Source organism: Mercenaria mercenaria, chromosome 7, assembly GCF_021730395.1.
Source record: "Mercenaria mercenaria strain notata chromosome 7, MADL_Memer_1, whole genome shotgun sequence".
In the NCBI taxonomy this organism is placed as follows: domain Eukaryota; kingdom Metazoa; phylum Mollusca; class Bivalvia; order Venerida; family Veneridae; genus Mercenaria; species Mercenaria mercenaria.
Window position 1 is genome coordinate 43,019,803 of NC_069367.1, and position 23,426 is coordinate 43,043,228.

The window sequence follows — 23,426 nt, forward strand, 5'->3', positions numbered from 1 at the left end:
TTAAAACATTAAAAAATAATTTCAAACAACATTTGTTCATGTTACAGTCCAGCGCTTAGAATATGTTCTTCCCGTTTTTACATAATTGAGCCGTGCCATGAGAAAACCAACATAATGGCTTTGCGACCAGCATGGATCCAGACCAGCCTGCGCATCCGCGCAGTCTGGTCAGGATCCATGCTGTTCGCTTTTAAAGCCTATTGCAATTGGTGAAACTGTTAGCGAACAGCATGGATCCTGACCAGACTGCGCGGATGCGAAGGCTGGTCTGGATCCATGCTGGTCGCAAAGCCACTATGTTGATTTTCCCATGGCACGGCTCATATAATGATGTCGTTTACTATTTTGTTGCTGTTTTTTAATTTCTTTAATTTCCATATATATGAGTGTCTGTCCGATGGATAAATGACAAACTTACACCTTACACCTTTTTTGATATACGTTTTATGAAATGTGTATTGTTGTTCTTGTTAACTGAAGGCCATACTGATTTGTTCACCTTTTAATTTTCATGTTATGTACACTTTATATGCTACCCTCATTAAATGGAGATTTGTTTTTTTATAATGTTATTTATTGTTGAAAAAGAAACCTGAAATCATTGTTGGAAATAATGTTGGAAATGTCCACGTATATTTAAAGACCTCTAAACAGGAAATGGAAATCCCAATGAAGTTTACACTTCAATTAGTTATAACGAAGACCGAAGACGGACCGGGAATACACTGCGTGGACTACCTTGATGATTCACTGATAAACAGTTGAAGTGGATAAGTTTTGCATAGAAGGTATTAGTAATACAAACTGGTAAAATATTTTATCAACGTGGTGTTATTAGTAATTAAATTAATCTATAATAGCATCATAGAAAAAGTTACTTTCTACTTATTTGAGCTTATATTCAAAACCATCGTTTCAAATGGTCAACAGTAAAGGCATTAAAAATTCAAAAGTAAAAAAGAAAAAGTAATCGCATGAAAGTTGCTATATATTAAGAATATAATAAAGTGCATATTTGAAGTTATAGATATCGCAATAGATCTATTACCAGAGAATTAGACGTTTCCTTAAATGTTCATAGAGAATTTTACTTTATCTTTAACCTTTAGCCTGCTGGCGGCAAGTGATTCTGCCTTTGCAACCAGTGCAGACCAAGATCAGCCTGTACGTCTGTGCAGTTTGATCATGGTCTGCACTGTTCACTATTAGGTCAGTAAATTTTCAGTGAACACTCTTTTGATAAACAAGTGATACTGCCCAGATTGAAAGATGGATAAATCCGTTTTAGAAGTATAGCAGGCTAAAGGTTAAAACGAGTTTCTGTATCTTTAAAACGTGTTTGTCTGTTAACAGCTAAAAAGAATTTATATAATTTTGATTTAAATCCATTTACTCACACTAAAGCTGTGAGTAAATCAATTATTCTCTAATCTCAATTATCAGAACAAAAAACAGATTCAGTATAGGTTTAGACTATGTATTTTGACAGCAAATATCTTAACATTTTTCGCGGAGTAAATACAACATTTCTATAGTGTGGATTTCCTCTTGTTGTACCCATCAGGCTTTGGCATGGATTGTAAGCTTGATTCTTTAAGATATTCTGAAACGAAACTAACACATACTTTTAATAATCGTACAAACGTGTTACTCAAAACTAAAATACTCAGCTTTCCGAAACCATTATTTAAAGTTATGATTCTAAATGTATATTATTCATGTTTTTGAATCCAAATGATAGTGTAATTAATTATTCTAAAGTCGGATCACAATAATTCTTATTTTATAAAGCGATAAAGCTATAACTCTGATATATCCATGGTCCATTAAATAGTTTAGTTCAGCTTGAAATAAGGGAGGGTGGGTGGGTCCTGATGTGTATTGCTGTCAAAATTCTAGCCTCAAGTGACGACTACACCTGTGTAACGCTTAAATACCCCCGAATTACCACGAAAACCCCGTTCTAAATTCCCGCCAAACAAAATCAATAAATTACCGTACAGCCTGATAATTTCGAAACGAGAATAATTTCACTTACTCACACTAAAGCTGTGAGTAAATCAATTATTCTCTAATCTCAATTATCAGAACAAAAAACAGATTCAGTATAGGTTTAGACTATGTATTTTGACAGCAAATATCAAGTTCAACAAAGAGGGAAAAATTACCAAGAAATACCAAATAACATACGATACCATCTTAACATCTGGTGCTAATTTGAAGACTTGTAACTATAACATTCTTAACCTCAACTGCAGTTATTGTGCCCTCCTGTGCATCCAGCATCCAATCCAGGTTCGTACTATTTTATATCAAATCTGCCCATTCAGTTCTAAAATATTCAAATGTCATTCAGTATGATGTCATCAGAAAGTACGAGTGTAATAAAATAATCATCAGTATATTCTGAAAGCTATAAAGAAAGCATTACTTTCATACTTATTTTACTATCGAAACAAATGTATTCTTATTGTTGTATCATGATACTTCTATTATTCGTACGAACAATATATCTGAAGAGAAATTAATAATTAGATATTTTAGTCTAAAACAGTTCAGTGAAAGCAAAAAGAAGCTAACTAACTGTGTACTAAACAGTCTAAGTAAAATATAGAAATATATGGATGAATAGAAGCAAAATTGTAAGACAACCGATTCAGGTATAATTTTCTCGCCACAAACAAGAAGTTAACAATACTTATCTCAAACAGTCAGCAGTGGACATGACATCACACCATAACCAAGCTACAATCACTATTCTATCGACAACATCAGATCCATGCATCTCCAAAACCATCTTGTCAACTGGACATGTCATCAATTTGTTTTTTCCATATAACACAGCCTGGGCACATAACCAGATGGCTATCACCCGTGTGTTCCACATAATGCAGCCTGGGCACATAACCAGATGGCTATCACCCGTGCGAACCAACTAATACAACCTGGGCACATAACCCAAAAGTTATCACCCGTGTATTAAACATAACGCAGCCTGGGCACATTACCATAAGGAAATCACCCGTGCGTAAAACATAACGCAGCCTGGGCACATAACTCGAAGGATATCACCCGTGCGCACAACAAGTTTTAATACAACGCAGCCTGGGCACATAACTCGAAGGATATCACCCGTGCGTACAACAAGTTTTAATATAAACGCAGCCTGGGCACATAACTCCGAAAGATATCACCCGTGCGTTCCACATAGAGCAACCTGGGCACATAACATGAGGATATCACCCGTGCGTACAACATAATGTAAACTGGGCACATAACTCCGAAGGATATCATCCGTACGTTCCACATAAAGCAACCTGTTCCGCATTAAGTGACCGATGAACATAACACTTCATTTCCCCTTTGTATTCTACATTAAGGGAAGTATGTACCAAACATCTCATTATCACCGTGTATTCTGCATAAAAAACCTGTGAACGTTAGATATTGCCCTGTATTCTGCATAAAATGACCTGTGAACATAATACTATCACCTTGTATTCTACATAAAGTGACCTGTAAACATAATATTGTGTTTCCACACTGTATTCTATATAAAGTATAGTGACCTGTGAACATAACATTACACTATCACTCTGTATCCTGCATAAACTGACCTCTCATATAAGACTGCAATATCGCCTTGTATTCTGCAAACAGCGACCTGTGTACATAACACTTCATTATCTCCCTGTAGTATGCATAAGTGACCTGAGAAATTAAAAGTTATCACATTGTATGCGCATAAAGTGACCAATAAATTATCACCAATGTATTATGTTTGATGGTAAACCACTTTAAATCATTCAAATGCAATGAAGGTTTTACTATGCCACATAATTGTGTCCTGTTTGAATAAAACTAATTTCTTAAACTTGAATCTCATTTTAATAATTCAAACAGTAAATGACAACAAAATAGTTCTTGATAAACAAGCATAAGTATAATAATAAACCACATATACAGCATGTGTAATTATATTAACGTTCCAAAACTGTCTCTATTCATATTCGGAAATACTGTGCAGAGAAGAATCTGCGCTGATAGTACGTCACACAACTATATCACATAGTTCATTAGACAGAACTTAAAACATATTGCATTAATAAATAATAAATATAATGCTGTAATCTATCATATTAATAATGCAAAAACGAGTATTTGAAAAAGATTTGTATACAAGATCAATAAAAATACTTCAACGTTATATTTTCAAATACTGAAATATACATGTAAGTAAATTATAAATCTAAATTTGAAGAGACTGACAAACGATCCGGTAAAGAGTCTTTAACATATCCGTCTCTAGCAGAGACAGATTTCCACCTGCCATGCCGTTGCCAAAGTCTTTCACATGTTTTATTGTTAGCGCTTACTGATGCTGCACCGAATCTGAATGAGTGTAAACCATAAGAGCCAGGATTCAGACCTAATATTTCAAGTTTAGACTTGAACAAATCATTTACTCCAGTATAGGAGAGAGGTTTATCTTTCTTCCTTAAAACGTACTTTTTTGACTGTTTACAGTATTGAACCGATCTAAAAACATACTCTGACGACTTTGAATTTATGCCAGCTTCAGACAAGTATCTTTCGAGTAAACGAACTGGACAGGAAAATGTACCTGTCCGGGCAATTACAACAGTATTGCCGTCTCTTAAGACATCCGTTTTAGATTTTGAAACAAATATTTGACAGTACGTGTCAAAAAATGTAATGTCAGATCTCCTTAAATTTAGAACTTCACTGATCCTAAAAAATCCAGCATACATAAGAACAAACAAAGATACAATTCTTAAATCTGCCAACGAACTGCTCTCAGAGGCAAAACGTAAAATAAGCGTTTTAATTATATCTGAAGTCATTGGTTCTTTCTTATGAACTGGTCTTGAAACCTTTCTGATACAACCGGACAAAGATAATTTCAGCCAGTCATCTTTACAAGGATTGTCCACATGAGAAATTATATGAGCCCAGTTTATAGCGTAAAAAATATTGTTCAGTTTGGATTTTCCGCAAGCACTTTCCGCTTGAATAACTGATATTAAATATAATGCTACTGTCACTGGCGTAGCTGGTAAGTGATTTAAACTCATTTCGTCGCACCACTTTGCAAATTTATTGTAATATGATAAATAGTTACGTGTAGTAGATTGTTCTTTTCCGCTTGAAACAGTACTTTTTACTTCTGAGAACAATTCCTCGGGCTGGTCCGAAATCAAAAAACAATGATTTTTAACATCTGTCCATCTCTGAGTACTATAGAGGCCATGATGGTCGCAATGCAAGCTTTCACTTCTTGGATTGTTCTGCCACAGTTGTTGCTGAACCGGAAGTTGGTGCTGGCGTGGAGCCCATGGATCCTGATTGGGAAATGTCTGTTGCGCAGCCGGAAGCGAAATGTCCTCCCAATCCGCATTTGAAGCAGACGACTTCTCCTCTCTGAACGAATCTTCCCGCCATTGGAGTTCTGGCGCCGTTGTTTTTACCACGAAAGCTGCGAAAAGACTGATCAGCATGATTAATATTTGAAGGACTTTCAGACTTTTTAGATTTTTCAATTTTGTTTTTTGCTCTCTCTTCAGCCCTACGAATTCTCTTGTCATCATCGGAGTCGCTGGCCATATCATACAATTCATATTCTTGGATGGTTGCCCAACCAGTGGGCGAATTGTCAGCGATTCTGATCAATTTATTTCTGTGCTTAATTTTGTCAGAAGCTTCTTCAATAAACTCATAGGCCTTTTTTGCCTCTCTAAGCTCAACTGCCTTTTTAATAGAAGCCAACAAGTCAAGAATCTCTGAGTTAAACGAAAATTGTTTCCTGTTTGACAAGTTTTTTAAAGTAATTGAATTATCAGTTCTAACCTTCTTTCTCGTGTTTTCTGCTATCCACTCAGAATCTGCTGTCAAATCCCTCTTGAGCTGTGAAAATTTGCTGTCGAAAAGCTGCTCTAAATCTGAAACAACCTGTTTCCTCAGTTCAACACTCGATTCATCTGTCATCCTGATGTGTATTGCTGTCAAAATTCTAGCCTCAAGTGACGACTACACCTGTGTAACGCTTAAATACCCCCGAATTACCACGAAAACCCCGTTCTAAATTCCCGCCAAACAAAATCAATAAATTACCGTACAGCCTGATAATTTCGAAACGAGAATAATTTCACGTTATCTAATCATTTATTAGAAACTCTTTGAACGAGTTCTACTTTGTCGTCGTGTTAAAGACATTTTACTTATCTCAAAGAGTTAAATATTATTTGGAATACACGAAGTTGTGTAAGGGTGAATAAGTTGCCGATATTTGTTTCTTAACAGATGAAGTAAATTTATTTTTTAAAAAGGTGTACAGTAAATCAGGAAAACTGAAAAAATCTTCCAGCAATATACGCGTAGTAGAAAATGTTTCAAACTCCAATATGGATATTCTATCTTATTTTAGGATTCAGTTATCTTTAAAACACCAAAAGGGATGATGTAAATGCCAAAACCTAAGTAGGCTAAGTATGATAAAAATGTTCGACTTAAGAAAGAGAATGTTGTTATTGTCATTGATATCTTACTAAAATCAAGCGTTTATTTACATTTATACATTACTTAAAACATAAATATTATATCACTGTATATGCTATATTATTTTTTGATAATATGGTTTAAATTTCTATTACAAAATGTCAAATTTTTACGTTTCGTATGTGTGTGTTGATTTTGCTAATTCTTATATATATTTGTAAACAATTTTAGATCACTAGCGTAAGGAATTCTCACTATATTAAAAAGTAGGATCCATTTTGATTGCGTACCAATTTAAAAGAAAATGGCATATTCAGTTTAACTTTTTTAGATATGATCAATAGAGTAAACATTGAAAAAAAAAATACAAAAAAAAAATTCAAAAGAAGTAATTCACAGATTTTTTACGCTTTAAATATTGACTTATAACTTTTACTCACTCAGCATTTGAAAATAAATTGGAAAGGATAAATATATAATTCATTGTTAAAATTTCAAAATGCGTTATTCCCTGCATAGGAAGCAAAAATTTAAATGTTGGACAAGCAATGCATTTTCGAAACATTTTTGATGGATATGCAAAATTAAATTAGATTAAATTGAAGATGATTTAGAACAAAGAAACAGTTGCAAAAATAATAATGCAGTACAAATAAGATTGGTAGCATAAATTTTTTACTAAGTACGACACCGAGACAGTTTTTCTTACAGATCAGTAAACATTGAGTTCTGACTAGGGTTGGGAAATATATTTGTTTCCTGGTTGTTTATATTGATTAATGAATGACATTTTAGCATATTGTGAATACGCTTTGTGTTACTGATATACATTTTATAAATCCCGCACGATACCTCAAACGATAACATGTTTGATAATTATGATTGTTTTTCTTCAGTAAAACGTTTCAATACAGAAAACATTTTTGTATAACATTACAGTATGCTTAACTTTTATTATAAACAACATTTTTTTAGTTCAACGATGCATGAGAACCATAACAATTAAACAATAATATAAACATGTTGTCGTTTAAATTATCGTGTTTAGCGACTGCTTTTGTTTTGATATTCATTTAACATAATCAAAAGAAGTACTTTAAGATAACTTATTATTTGATCTAACTGTGTTTGACCAGTTTTATTTCAGCATTTAACAAGTATACTTTTAAATTTTATGAAGGTATGTATTACAACTATATCATAAGCTATATGCAACCAATTTTAAGTTAAAAATTAAAAATGTTATACCGTCTACGTTTTCAAAGAATTACATTTCAAAGCAGTCATTGTATGAGTTTTCATCTCTGGTTTCAATTTCTTATTAATCTGTAAAAAAAATAAAACTTTCGCTTACTGTGAAATTATTTGATATCATGATCACGAAATTTCGTGGTCCTTCAAAAACGGCTGTGTCGCGGTGATATGAATTCGTGGACTTCATGTTTTGGACATACAATAAATAAATGGGAGTTTTAGTTGTTTGTTGGGATTAAATATCAAAGGCTTATAATGCTTATATTTAAACTGTGGCTGCCACATTTTCCGTTATGAACATAAAATGCATTAATTTCTTGTTAAATCTTATTTCTGATAATTAATTTCTTTAACCTTTGTCAAATACTTGAATATTGCTGAAAATAATAGAATATTTTATTGAATCTATTGTTTTTATAACCTCCCTTTAAGGCTCTAACTTTAACAGTTCATGTGCAATATTAAAAGTAGTGCTTTTTAACTATAACATATCTGTTTGGAAAGCTGTTTTATCTGTTTTTAAGATTAAAATTAAAGCATAATGGACCTTTAAAGACTGACTCAACTACGATACTCCCCACGTAGATTGATGATTACCAGTATACGTTCTTGCAGCGAACAGTTAGAATAATGTGTTAAAAGTGAAAAAAAAGCATAGTGGTCTCTAATGGGGGATGGTGATGAACTCACGACCTGGAAAGATGGAAAACGTAGATGTTTTGTTTTTAATTAAGTGTGTGTTAATCAAAAGTTGCTCATCTTTTGATCCAATCCTGACCATATTTTAACGAATTAATAGCAGAGCTACCGGCGCTTTTTTGTTGTTGTTTTTATGAGTTTTGAAAGCATTGTAAAAAATAAAGTCATTCATGTGAAATTTAACAAGTGTTTTGTTAGTGATGTCAGGTTCCAATGTACTGTCTGTAGATAAAACTTATTTTTTTAAAAAGGTTTTGGGAACAAAAGTATATAGGCATTGAACTGTGAAAAGCACATAATGCTCTTCTCCCTGTGACACATTCTTCCTTCTAAAAAGAACCGTAACTTTCTTTAGTTCGTATATAGCATATTTGTAGAGTTTTCGCATGTCAAGATTTAATCTTAATGCATTCTAAGACATTCATTCAGAAATCATGAATTATCATCAATTCTTAAAAGTTTAATAGATCTTAAAGAACATAAACTTCTTAAAACGGATCCATAATTCCAGATAATTCCAGCAGCACTCCTTTAATTTTCAAGGGGCACTGGCGATTTTTCAAGGGAGCTCTGCCTACTAGGTAGCACCTAAGTTCATATTATTTACTAAGTTATGAAACAAATTGTGAGTAGAAGTTTTATTGACAGTTAATTTCGTTATTGCAAATTCCAAACGAGACTTAAAAAGAAAGCCTAAAGTGATAAACGAAAAAAAACAAAAAAACAAAACAAACAAATGTATATTTAATAAATAATTGCAATACATACACTGTACATACAAATAGCACAGCGAGCGTTACTACGTGTGTATGTAAAGTGTCAGGTATTTCCGATAAAGTTTACGTCTGCGCTAGCGAACACAGTTTTGTTTTGGTTTTTCCGTGCTATTTTCCGGCTTGTTTTGCAAAACTCCAAAGGGATATTTAATCTTTTCTGCCATTATTTTGTTTCCGGTGAACTTATAAAATATATAAAGTGTTGATAAAAACCATTTGCATGAACATAATTATATTTTGTAAAGACACAATTCACATGCATGTCGTTGATGTAATTTGCCCTCACTTCCGTATCCGCCAAATGGCTACTGAGCCTATTAGTCTCAATGAGTTGCATCTAACAGTGTCGAAAAGAGTACCTTAGGGAATTATCTAACCTTTTGTTTCTAAGGCTTTTTTCGACCCGTTTTACCTCATTCAAAAAACAATAATGACATACACACAAAAAATAATAAAATGTGTTTGCCCTAAGAAAATTTAGTGGGAAGTCCACTGCATACGGAAAAGCCGGAGTAAGCAGGTTAGCTGTTCATTGGCTGGATTTAAGTTTTATCTTTTGACAGCAATAAAGTTAACATACTTTCCAAATGATATAAGACTGGATACGTAGGACGTCTTACTTAGTCTTAGTATGTTTTCGTCTTTAGGAAACACTAAAGGAATTTAAAAATTCCTTTGCCATAATCGGTAATTGAATCATGATTAAAATTTTGCAATCCATAGGATATACACACGGACATGAAGACGAAAAAATAGCCTTACCATTTAAAAAAGAGCGATTGGTAAAGTGCATTAAATTATTGTAGGACAATTGAAGTGTTATATAGGTAAAAAGGAATGAAAGGGACTTTAATAAAAAAAAAACAATAATGTTCAAAGTTGATGCCAGTTTTATTTTTGTGTTTGTTGAGGATATATAAGTAAACGAAACATTGAATTAATTAATCAATTAATTAATTTGTTTCAATATTATACCTTTTATGATTATTGTCTTACTTTATATATTTATTCAATGTCTAAAATATTTATTTTCAATATTTTTTTCAATGTTTTTTATATATCTTTTCTATCTTTTGAAACATTTATTATTAATAAAACTTACAAATACCCGCAATGCGACAAAATGTATACTTAATGTTTTCAAATTATTTATTCAGTCCTACAAAATATTTATTGCAAAATAAAAATATTTGTTCAAAAAAGCAAAAATATTTATTGTATTTCACAAAATATTACACAAAACACAAAAAAATGTCAACAAAAAAGAAATTTACCCAGAATTCTTTTAAACAAATATTTTTAAGCAGACACAATAAATATTTACGTTTTACACAAAATTATTATTGTTGCATCGAACAAAAATGTTGTAGGATTGAATAAAAATATTAAATTTTGGATAAATATTTTGTGATATGCAATAAATATTTTTGTTTTATTAAGCAAACAATGTTTTTGCAATATTGTAATATTTTAATACATTGAATAAATATAGAAAGATAGACAATGATTATAGAAGATACAAATGTATATTATTGAAACAAATTATATGCCTTAGTAGATTGATAAGAATAAATATATGTAACACAAAAGTATTTCATGAGATAAAATTTATTTTCAATATTTTATTTCCTTTCCGTCTTTTGGAATGAATTTATAACTGAGCGTCGTACATAAATGAATAAATAAATAAATAAATAAATAAATAAATAAACAATACTTAGAAATACGCAAAAATATATAAATGTACTTTTAAAAGATATAACAAGTTATTAAGCATATGCCAATGTGACTGAAAATGAATAAAAGAAAACAAATAAAAACCGAAAAGGCATTTAAATATTAAACAAGGTATCAATTTCCTGAAATGATATGAAATGAAAAGTGCTTACCCAAACTTATTTACTTGTGTGATAAACTTGTAGTTTTCATTTAATTTCCAATTTCATTGTTATCTTCAATATATGTATTTTTCATTAAAATTTTTGTTAATTCAAAGTGACGTATATAATAACGGCATTAACATTTGAGGCTTTAATTATAATAGTTAAATGTGTCAATTTTCAATAAAAACGTAATATATGTATTTCAGTTTATACAGTGCAGACTATATTGATTTGTTTGACAGACTGAAGAAATCAGACATCCTTTGAGAGAAAACTTTTTTGCACAATTTGACAAACATATTAAATCGTAATAAAATGCTGGAAAACACAGCTAGCTCACCTAAATATGATGTGTTTATTGTGCATAGTTCGGAGGACGCAGCAAAAGCTCGCATTTTCAATCAGGCACTTAACGACATGGGGTTAGTTGCATTTGACAATATAAATGAAGGCCCAGCCTTCGTTATAGGGAGACCAGTGTTTGACAATATCATACATGCTGTAAAGCATTCAAAACTTGTTCTTATTCTTATTACAAAACATGCCATAAGCTCTCATTGGGTGACTTTGGAAACTCTCGTTGCACTGGAAAAGTCGGATCGCGAGAATGTTCTGTGTGTCCGTCTAGTTTTTGAAGGAGTTTCTGAAATGGAAAGGCAAAATTTCAAGAGAGGAATTTTGACTTCGATACCAGATATCATAGTGGACTTCAACAAAGACAAATGGAAGGACGAGTTTGTCGCCATAATTAAAGGTAATTCTGAAAGAGCCACTTACTTGTGAATTAAGCTTGTCTTTAATATCATAAGCTTATTTGGCTAAAAAACTCAGGTAACGAAAATTGGCTGAATTAAACATTTTTATTTAGATACAAATTTAGCAATCTGATATAAATATATTGAAACTTTATTGTTTTTTTTATACGAAATCATCATAAAATGGATAAATAAAGATTATACATTTTCTGAAATGTTTTGAAAAGAAATAAAATTATAAACTTTGGAAAGAAGTTTTGATTACAATAGTGATATATATATTTATTCATGAAAAACAACAAGATCAGTAACATCAATAACGATGCTAAAGATATAGATGATAAAATTAATTACCTTACATTATTTTTCTTAGAAAACATACCAGTGCAGAAATTACTACCAGCGGGAAATGTCGCTCATGGACTTGTGTTCAACTATTTCATAGGTTATTTAGCCTACGTTCTTCCAGGTAGAACTTCGTTTTTTTCCACGTCTGTACTGTTTCAAGGACACTACCTCTTTTGTTCATCGAATGTATGCTTCAATTTACATATACGTATTTAGAAAAGTTGCAACGTCTAGGAGAAAATTGTGATAAGTTCTATATTAACAACACCATTTTGCACACCTTGGTATTTTTGGTATGAATTATATAGTGGGACAAATTTATTCTGTTTTATTTATTATATATAGCAATTTTTCATCAATATTTGACTTTTGTTAAACCTTTTAACAATCCGACAGTGTCGTGCTTCGGAAAAATGCATAATGATTGTGCAAAATTATGCATATTTACATAGAAGTCATTATGATATTTTCAAGTGCAATATTTCGTCCTAATGATCATTGTCTGTAAATTTTACCTATCTGTTTGTTTCGTGTATGTTTATACATCCACATATGCATTGCCTCTTAGCAGCTTTGTTCTTCGAAAGGGGCTTTTCTTACAGTAAATTCATCCTTGATATTTGCACTAAAAATGAAGGCCACATTTTATCTGTCTGATAAATTAATTGGTGGACTGCATATATGAAAAGAGAGACATTAGACCCTTTAAAAACAAACAAGGACAAACTCTGTTTAGATTCAATTTCTACATTTAGTAATGAGATCTGGGAATTTTTTTTAAGTAACTTTAAAATAAATAGATTTTGTTTAAAAAATATTTATTTTGTAAATGACATACCAAACCAGTATATGTGACAAATACAGTTAGGATGAGAAGTTACTTTGTAATTTATTTGATTCATTTTCTTAGAACATTTCTTGTACTGAAATAAGACTATTATTTTTATGACAGATTGCAAAAAGTGCACGTTTGAATGAATAACAATCCTAGAATTGTAAGACGTACATGAAAGAAGAGAAGTTAAGAAAAACTAAATAAACTGATAACTATGAATACTATTTCAGCAATGTCAAAGACCGTTGAAAAGATTGAATATTTCACACCTGATAAATTCTCCAAGAAGTTTTTCGTTGTTATGCCTGAATCTTGTGAAGTAAAACCACTAGAAGGAAAGTACAAAAACTTCCTTATAGAAAAGATGGAAGGTTCATTAGAAATGGATGTCACACACGGTGACAAACAACGAAAATATACTCTGACCGTTTACAAAATAACGAAAGAAAATGAGGTAAAAACATAATGTTGGAGCAGTACCTCAATAAATGTATAAAAATCAAGATAACGAGTGAAATAATAGACACACACAAAATGGGGGTATCATGTTTACAAGATACTTGACGTGAAGAATTAAAGCCTGTTTCACATTTAATTTAAAATTGTTACCGTTTGCTTGAATGAGCCATGTATTTTTCAAGGATGTTTATAAATCAGAAAATGTTTAAAGTTGTTTTTGGTGCTCCGGGCTTACGAAAAATATACCCTTACCTATTATCTTTTGTTGTTACATGTTGTTTGATTTGTTTTTCTCGATATCTAGTTTGAAACAGAGCTTTTGGTTTCTTCCGCAGTTCTACTATTTTTGTGCGGATTGTCCTTTCATCATTGCGACAATGTTAAAAATGAAGGAGATGGGTTTTGCCGATATCGATGTTCACTTCCAAGGTGTCAGGTTCTATATGACCCTAAAAGAACTTGTCGAACATCGAAGCAACCCGGATTACAAAGACACAACAAACTTTATCATGTTCGACGGTAAGTTTATGTATTGTGATCACTTTAACTTTATTGCCCTTAATTAATCTATATAAAGTTCGGTTCATTATTACAGAAGGTTTTTTACTCATTCTCCTGTCACTGCAATATGATTTGTAAATGCTTTTTTTGTGTTGTTTTTTTTTAAATATAAATGGAGTCCTCAATCATTTACGTTTCATATTATATCTATTTTGATAGCTTTTCCATTGATTTTAGCACAGTCAGATGATAAGCGATAAATAGCCATAACGACTCGAGGGCGGAGTCAAATGTGACGTCACACAGGATTTAAGACCGTTACTTTTGAACAAAATACCAGCCGCAAGCAAACATTTGAAACCCTTTTAACATGTAAGCTTCCAGTTGCATGATTCACTGACAAACAATTTACAATTTCGCCTTTGGGTTAGGCAGATACGAGTGCTACTCTCTCGGTCACAATTAACTTTTCCAGTTCAATAAATACTCATATTTAATTTACGTACATACAATAGTTTTATTGTATTATGTTGTCATGTTTTCAGGTTCTGCACAATCTTCAAGTCCAGCACTAGAAATCTGGCAATCATTGAAGAAAGAGTTTTCTACGAACGAAGATCATGTAAGTTTATGGACTGGAGCTAAATAAATTGGTCAGCTGCATACGGTTTTAATGTTAAACACTATTTGCCATATGATAAGAGAATATGTTGTTGGAATTTTTTTTCAAGTTGCAAATAAAGAGATTAAACCAGGGTGATAAAATCGGTTAAGCAACAAAAAAATTAGTTTAGCTGATGAACAGTTTTAGTGTTTTAGGCAACTACAAGTAAAGAACTAGCCGGAGCGAGACACACAACACCAAGGTGAAGTATGGGTCCTTTTGAAGATTATACTAGGTAAAATAGAGTGTGAAAGTATGGTCAATTTTCACTCATAGAGTATTTTCATACACACATTTTGGCAAGGTATCTTATAGAAAGTGCTGTGGAATTGGTCTTTCAAAGATTAACTTATCTTAAAGTCTTTTTTTTTTATTTTGAAGGTGTAACAGATTGAACTGTTATAATTCTAAACGGAAATGCGTGTGTTATCTGTAAGAATGTTAAATAATACGAGATCTCTTTCTATTTTTAATATGTTGTTATCTGTTGTTTTCTAAATGTTTGAAAACGATTGTACAGGTTCGGTGCATCTTAAAAATAGAGGTGGCGGTCCAGTTTTGCTGTGACCCTTTGCAAAGTTCAAGGTTGTTCAAAGAAACTATATACATTTGTACAACTTTCGTTCGTTTAAATCTTTATGTAAAATATAATTTAAAACTCATTTAACCATAGAAAATGTAAACCTTATTATTATTTTTTGTTTGGTAGGTTTAAACATATCCTTACAACACTTGATCAAAATTTTCAAAATGCGTTATTTTGCCCAACAGGCCCGAGTAATTGAAATATAATGCACACAAGCGTTCTATAAAGCTCTCTGATTTCCAATTTTTAGGAAAACGTACGTACAAAGATGTGTTTGTCAATTCTTTTTGTATTGTTTCAGGAGACAACTGTTGTTACCAGAAACGGTGTCGCCGTCGAAAGTGTAAGTAAAACGTTTCTACTTCAACTGGATATCAGTTATAATATCAATTTTTTGAGGTTGTAAAACCTATAATGATATCAGTGATCTTAGACTGAATAACTACCATAATATCAGTCATATCTCAGAGGCTGTAAAACCTATTTACTACCAAATCTTTTATTCTACATGTACTCCAAAGAGAAAAGAAAAGCTTCCAAGTGATAATTTTTTTCCACATCCGTATATATTCTGCAACTAATACCAATACATAAAATTATCCGACATAATTATTTTTACAGTATCCGAGCCTCACAGTGTCGGTAATCAACTCTACTGATGGTGATATTGTGGCGGAAGAGGTAATTCAATTTCTTACCATGCACGGAATGAATTTCACAAGTGGTGGCGCTGCAAAGAAATCGTCGGATACTGATGATATATGTATCAGATGGAAGATTTTTATACTTACTGATACTTCAACAAAAGACAAGGTTATGGAACTCGAGTTTAATGCAGCCCTATCTGAGAGTATCTCTAAAAATCAAATTCAGGTTGGTTGCTGTGTTTTATCTCTAATGTACATTAATACTTAGAAATTTCTTTTCAAAATGTATTCTTATTATTAAACTCGGATAGGCACTCATAAAAAGAATTATATTTATCAGCTGATATATAGTATACTAGTAAAATCTGTAAAAAGATCATTCAGAAGCATAAAATGCAACCAAGCAGAATAATAGCAGACTCGGTTTGATTTAGTATGTTCGTGAGAGGTAATGAAATGTGCAACACCTCTCACACACCCTAGCAGCGGCTTAAGCGGAATTCTATTTTACATCTAATGAATGGACTCCATGATCCCAAAGGACCAGAAATATTATAACACTTTGACTGAAAAAGAATGGAGTTTGGACTTTCGCTAAAAATACAAGTTATCAAATTCTAACATACTTCAAAAAATAGTGAAATACATATTTAGAAAAAAAGTTTCATTTTTCAGGTAATCCCTATACTTGTGAAGGGCGTAGACATTGAAACTATTCCTTATGGATTCAAATGGACAACGGTTTTAAAGCAAGAGGATCCCTTGTACCTGGAGAAGATGTGGAAAACATTACATGGTAATCCTTCCTTACTTACATGTATATACATTATATTTTTAAAATTAGAAGACACAACAGGAAATTAAAAAAAAATCCAGAATATTACAAATAATAGCAATAATGCTGACAAAATGTTTCTTTAATTTCCCCTGACAAAATACATGTACAGATATACATGTATATTTGTGCATGACAGATAGAAAGATGAAGATAGTATGGATAAGATTATGTAATTTTAAGGTTAAACTTCATCGAAGCTATCGATGACTTGAAACGGAACCATATTAAGAAATAAAGTAATAAAGTAAAATTGTACATCAAATATTTGAAACGTTTTAGTGTTCAAAGTATTTGAAACATCAAATAGCAAGCTATTAAGATGCTTGTTTCTAAGATATGGAGATTTCCACTTGATAATACTGATTTTTGTTTTCTTGTTGTAGAAGACAGACATATGGAGGAACTCCAACATGCAGGATCTTTGTTTGAGGGTCTAGCATATTCTTACATGTTAAACTATATGTCTTTCAACCTCGTCGGTAAAACTGGTGATGGCAGAGGTATTATTTTGTAATAGTTTCCACAATCTACCTATGATTGTCATAGTTTAAATACTAATTAACATTGAACAATAATTATAAGAATACACTTACAACTGTCTTTTGAAAACCTGCAGCATTAGCAAGAAAATTATATTGTCAACGACTTAAGTCTATGTCTATCTTGAAATGATAGACCATCGCGGTTATTTTCATTTACAGACTTCACAGAGAGATTTGTAGATGCAGTAAAAAAGTACAAAGTCAACTGCAAGATTGTTCCGAAGGTTTATGTTATCGTACCCTCATCCTGCGAGTTCCCTCCACCAGGGACGCAGTTCGAAAAAGAAGAACATCTTGGGCCTGTGGAACCAATAGTTCAGGGGTTCCGAAAATACTTTCTGCAACTGTATGTATTGACTATTTCAAGGCCTGGCAAATGGAAGGATGTAGTAAGTTAAATTTGTTCTTTACTGATTAGTTTCTTTACGTTTTTTCGTTATCGGAATTAAAAGCATGATATATGTAAATAACGGTTTGGGCTCCATTTAGAAAAAAAAAAACGCACAAAAATTTTAATGATGAATGCTGATTGAGCCTACCCTAATACATAATAGGAAAAAGTAGAACATCATTGTAATGTGACTACACATGTAAACGTAGCTTTATGAAAATTACAGAAAGTCTGTTACGCCCGAGAATATGCCACACCTGCAATTGCCCTGCGCGATATGACAAGGTTACCATTTGCGGGACTTAGCGTGAAGGATATGAAGAAACAAGCAAAACAATTTGCAGACTTTTCTAATGAAATAACGCAACACGATATCTTCAATAGAGAAATTGGAGATGTAAAAGATAAATGTTCCATTTTGTATTTTGAAGGTTTGTATATGTTTGAATACAAATTAGATCATAAAAAGATATTCAATGTGGCTTAAATAATCTGTACAGAATGTTAATATAGATAAATAAATTCTTGTAAATACAATATAGGAACAGAAAATTCCTGTAACGCTAGGAAACGGCAGTTATTATACGCTGAAGTTGCATTTTACATGGCCTGATCGATTCAGCACTGGGAAGTGCTTTGATAATCCCATTTCTGGAATGCCTTCCCGATTCTGCTAGATATTTCAAAAAGAGGGAAGATCAAATGGCTACAAGTCAAGTTATATGCCACATGCTGAGATGGAGAAAATAATCAAAACAAACCCTTTATATATATAAAAAAACATAAAAAATCCAAACTTTTGAAAACGGTAGATAATGAATTTGAAAAAGTGTATACTTTATCATTTTTAATCGCTTGATTAACATAGAAAAGTTCCATTTCTTAGTCGAGCCTTACTAGTAATAGATCAGGCTAAATATCATATGAATTTAATGAAGTTTGTAAGTAGTAATTCTCTCTACAACAGTAAAATATTGTTTAATAGTGTAATATGAATCAATACATACTCGGAATCGAATCGCCTATTTTGTTATTGTTATAAATAATTGAATTATATCAAGTGTTGTGTTTCTATTAAAATAGCGCTTTAGTTTTGCTTACTACTTTCAGATGACAAACATGGAATGGCTGCAGTAACAGAATTGTTGGAAGAACAAATCATACAGTGTCTGGAAAAGAGGCTCTTCGTCGAACCTCCTAACATAGAGAGCACGTTTTAGCACAAAAAAGCTCCGATAATATATGATAACTTAGATGGTTGTGTTAAGCAGTTAAAGGAAGAATGCATGTTGCATGTCCACGAAATCGTTGATTATGACCTGTTGGCACATGATTTCATGAATTAGAAGTTAATGATTACATCCGAGTCCTGTAATTGTGAATGACCCTATTTATGTGTTATATTTCATAAAACCGGGTGTTTGGTGGTAGCTAGATGCATGGCATAAATCAGAGCTAAACTCGGCGGGAAATATGTAGTTCAACAGTAAATTTTAAACAGTCCTTGAAACCCTTGGAATTAATAATCAATCAGGTTTGGGTTATGACAATCCAGACTCTTACATATTCAAATGTTTCTAACCTCCATAATGTGCACTTGTTAAAAACCCATGACCCCAATGTGACCCATGTTCCTCCATGGGAAAAGCAGAGACTGTTATATTTGTACAAGATCAGATATAGTTAATGTTATTCAAACAATTGTTGAGTAACATACACAGAATAATTTAAATACCACAGAATGCCGTGCCTGTTAGAATTATCAAAATTAAGTTACATCTATCTCCTCAATAATGTTACATTTGTAAAATCAATTCTTACATAGCTTACAACACTGAGCTAAAGACATGCACATTAAATTTTGAAAGAGAGCTATTAGATTTATTCAGAACAAAGCTTATCGTAAACAGTTCTGAACAAAGTTGGAAGGCCGTTCCACAGAAAATTGTATTTCAAAAAGCAATCATTTATGTCTGATTCCGTAATTGAACATAAGTTTGTCTTGTAGCTGTCTCGAGTCATATATAATTCGCATTCGCCTTTAAATGGTTAATGTTCCTATTCATCTATATATTCAATGTATTGTCGAATGAGCGTCACTGTATCGCTGCAAATTTTTTTTTCCGCATTTTCTGCCTCTTTAGTATAACATGCCTACAGTCGTCCTCAGTTGCTATGAAAATATATCTTACGCAACAATTTGCACTGATCCCAGCTTTATCTTTTGTTGCTATTAAATTCTTCCAGCTTTTCTGACATAATCACATATATGACCTGTTGTAATATTTGTACTATTTCAAGTTTCTGCATTTTTTAAAAATATTAGTTTGGTGTAACGGAGGTCAACAAACTATTGTCTATTTAAGAAACTATATGAGGCAAAAACTTGTTAAGGTTATATATAAATGGTTTAGTCTTTCTTTGTAAAAGTGTCTTCTTTAGATATACATAGATTGCTCAAATGTATTGAGATATGGTTGTAAATTCAAATGTTTAAACAAAAATTTAAATAGTTTAAATGCATTTCAAGCAAAAACATTAAAGACCGTCTGCTTATGTTATAGTTTACGGAATCTCCTATTTAATTAACACTTTTTTCCTGGCTTTAATTACTAGATCTAATATATGCGATTATGCAGAAGCTCATGGACATGCTCGGTGACCAGTATAAGAAAACATCAAGATGATGAAACTATTTTTTACTAATATATAAACTCAGTTTTTCAAAGAATTCGTGAGAATATTTTTTCTTCTAAACCATGTTTATAAGTATTGATACTGGAGTTAATTCTGATCAGGCTGAACTGTAACAAAAATGTACAATGTTAATCTAATGAGTAGATACATAAATGAGCCGTGCCATGAGAATACCAACATAGTGGGTGTGCGACCAGCATGGATCCAGACCAGCCTGCGCATCCGCGCAGTCTGGTCAGGATCCATGCTGTTCGCTAACAGTTTCTCCAATTCCAATAGGCTTTAAAAGCGAACAGCATGGACATGGGGTAATCGATTAAAGTAATCATAATGATTAATAACCGATTAATATTTTTCATTAATCATCATTATTCATTAATCATACTTTTTTTCTGATTAATGAGCCCAGAGCGTTGAAGAATATCACAAATGAGCCGCGCCGTGAGAAAACCAACATGGTGGCTTTGCGACTAGCATGGATCCAGACCAGCCTGCGCATCCGCGCAGTCTGGTCAGGATCCATGCTGTTCGCTAACAGTTTCTCCAATTCCAATAGGCTTTAAAAGCGAACAGCATGGAGCCTGACCAGACTGCGCGGATGCGCAGGCTGGTCTGGATCCATGCTGGTCGCAAACCCACTATGTTGGTTTTCTCATGGCACGGCTCAAATGTATCGCAATTTACTTCGATATGCTGAAAGTGGTTTTTATTACTTTAGACAGATAGGTTACAAACATGGTATTTTAGACTGTACAATTAAGAAAATCTTAACATACTATATATCATGAAGAAGATTGGCTACAAACCTCTTTTTTTTTCAAACTTCATTTTCAACATGTTAATTACTTGACTTGTCTGTAAAACATGGATTATCTATGGAATTTCTCCGATTTCAGCCTTCCTTCGGGAATTTGGGAATGGCAAGGACATAAACTCTTGTATATATTCAGAAATTTTATGTTTCAAGGAAAACATAATACAGAATAAAAGGATATAAACGGACAATTAGGATGAGTAATTTTAATGTATGATAGGATTTATGGAACAGGGTGGACCATGTATCAGCCTGCATTAGTCTCTGAACTATTTCTAATTGTACTGACAAAAGGTTTTTACTGCGGAATACATGTTATAAGATACCAACCGTCTTAGGTCATTTCAAATTTCAGAGCATGATGATTTAGTGTGCCCCTATGTTCTATGCAAGAGTGTAAAATATGTTTCTGTTATACACCTACTTGTACTGTGAAAATATTTAGTAATTTTTAATGTGTTTGTCTCGAGAGTGACGTCGCACTAATTTAAATCATATGTAGTTCATGCCTTTTTTATGATGTGAACATATGTGACATGATTTTTTTTTTCGTTCACTGTTAAACTGTGATTTTCTGCTTATGGACGAGTTTAGTAGATCTATATGATTTGGAAAATGTCCGTTTTACATAGGACAACACTTTGCCTGTTGCAAACTAACGTTATAGTTTGCGACATTTTCTGCTAATAAAGAAATCTTGTAAAGTTCTTTTTTTTTTCCATTCAGAATAATAAATTGATTCTGAAATGGTAAACTTTTATAAATAAAAGATATTACTTCACACTTTAGGTCAGACGTAAATGCATGCATAGGTGTAATAATAACTTAGCATTTCTATTGTTAAACAAAACAAAACATTATGAGTGTATTACATTATTTTTGTTTAACTAATTCTGCATGTACAGTCCCATCCACATCCCTTGCATGATTTGATTACACTGCAAGAATAGTCCCATCCACACCCCTCTCATGATTTTCTTACATCCCATCCACACCCCTCGCATGAATTGATTACACGCACAGTCCCATCCACATCCCTCGTATGAACGCTACACGGTTAAGTAAAAAATTTACCGACCACCATATATTTCTCTGATCGTGATTGGAATAAATGACAGTAATAGCATTGTTTTGGTAATAAGGAAAAGCATTTCATGTTGTCTTGAATAATACTTGCAGTGATTTGCTGTTTGCTTAATAGGAAAGAACTTTCTTGACACCCTTTTTGTTTCCTTTGTACTGTGCAGCATCCCAAGAAGTACGGACTTACTGGAGGTAACCTTTCGGGATGAAAATAGATTTTGCATGAATAGCAACTGCTTGTTTGTTTTATTCTAAGCAAAAGTGTTAAGTCAAGTTAAGTTAAGCTTTTTGTTAAATATTTAAATGACTATGTATTAGATTTCATAATGTGTTATATGTATATATAAAACGTCAATGGGACTTCAATAAAGGTTTAAAATTACCAAAAACTCTATTTAATTTTGCCACATATTTGTCAATTGTTTCCACGAAAGTTGGTGTTGGACCTAAAACGTTTCCTTTTCTCATAGATGGGAACATAAAACACATACACATCCGATTACGGCCAGTCATCTAAACAAGTATAAAACTTCAACAGCCCACTCCCTCAAATCTTCTTTAAAAAATACAGAAATAATGTTCCAACGCAAGCTCTCTGCATCTCCACGGCAGACTTAGTTTTGTATTTTTTTAAGTCGCTACATGAACTGAACGCTTTCATTAAAACACGGTTCGCATACATTTGTAAAGACTTAAATATGGCAAGTTGTAAATAAGCGACCGGTGTTGTATATAACTTTATGTCAGTCAGTACATCAGAACAGAGAGTACTATGCGACTTTAAAGATAACACGTAACCTTACGTAACAGGACGTCATTGTAATAGCTTTTAGTGACCCTTTGCACTACTTTTTTTCAGTTTTAAACTTCCTCTTCTAGTAACCCTTTGAACTTTTTTATTACAGTTTAAACTTTTTCTTTTTAAAGACACTTCAAGTCACCCTTTCGTTTACAGAAGTATTACCATTGTAAGTTTTATTTTAGTTATATGTGGACGTTATACTATACTAAACATATTTCTGACCCGAGCGTATAACTTCAAAGTCGGAATTTATCTTAATTTGTGGGTTTATCATATACAGGTCTAAAGTCGCACCACCAAAAGTGCAACTGGTAAATATTTACTAAAATTGAACTT

The 23,426-nt window shown here is 32.4% G+C and overlaps 2 protein-coding genes across 5 annotated transcripts; one reads left to right on the forward strand and one right to left on the reverse strand.

Moving 5' to 3' along the window:
- The first annotated feature begins 511 nt into the window (after nucleotides 1-511).
- LOC123554286 (stimulator of interferon genes protein-like) lies at nucleotides 512-22,677 on the forward strand. Of its 4 annotated transcripts, none has more exons than XM_053548271.1 (13): nucleotides 519-788; nucleotides 11,335-11,882; nucleotides 12,257-12,352; nucleotides 13,297-13,520; nucleotides 13,861-14,044; nucleotides 14,572-14,648; nucleotides 15,578-15,619; nucleotides 15,898-16,149; nucleotides 16,599-16,719; nucleotides 17,145-17,261; nucleotides 17,463-17,692; nucleotides 17,921-18,125; nucleotides 18,805-22,677. In XM_053548271.1, exons 2-13 carry the CDS (start codon nucleotides 11,444-11,446, stop codon nucleotides 18,912-18,914), a joined length of 2,097 nt encoding a protein of 698 aa, XP_053404246.1. In that variant the 5' UTR covers nucleotides 519-788; nucleotides 11,335-11,443; the 3' UTR covers nucleotides 18,915-22,677. The 4 variants fall into 4 exon arrangements, with proteins under 4 accessions (XP_053404249.1, XP_053404246.1, XP_053404247.1 ...); XM_053548272.1 differs by lacking the exon at nucleotides 519-788 and adding an exon at nucleotides 9,157-10,027; XM_053548273.1 differs by lacking the exon at nucleotides 519-788 and adding an exon at nucleotides 9,157-9,932.
- LOC123550224 (uncharacterized) lies at nucleotides 1,403-6,164 on the reverse strand. The gene is made up of 2 exons (XM_045338655.2): nucleotides 5,144-6,164; nucleotides 1,403-3,711 (listed from the first exon to the last, which is right to left on the reverse strand). Exon 1 carries the CDS (start codon nucleotides 6,004-6,006, stop codon nucleotides 5,293-5,295), a length of 714 nt encoding a protein of 237 aa, XP_045194590.1. The 5' UTR covers nucleotides 6,007-6,164; the 3' UTR covers nucleotides 1,403-3,711; nucleotides 5,144-5,292.
- Nucleotides 22,678-23,426: the final 749 nt, after the last annotated feature.

Bases quoted from the DNA above. Each gene is read 5' to 3' on its own strand.
- LOC123550224 (XM_045338655.2), bottom strand. From the start codon at position 6,006: ATGACAGATGAATCGAGTGTTGAACTGAGGAAACAGGTTGTTTCAGAT.
- LOC123554286 (XM_053548271.1), top strand. From the start codon at position 11,444: ATGCTGGAAAACACAGCTAGCTCACCTAAATATGATGTGTTTATTGTG. The intron at 15,620-15,897 runs GTAAGTAAAACG...TTATTTTTACAG, and splicing joins ACGGTGTCGCCGTCGAAAGT to TATCCGAGCCTCACAGTGTC. The intron at 17,262-17,462 runs GTATTATTTTGT...TTTCATTTACAG, and splicing joins TAAAACTGGTGATGGCAGAG to ACTTCACAGAGAGATTTGTA.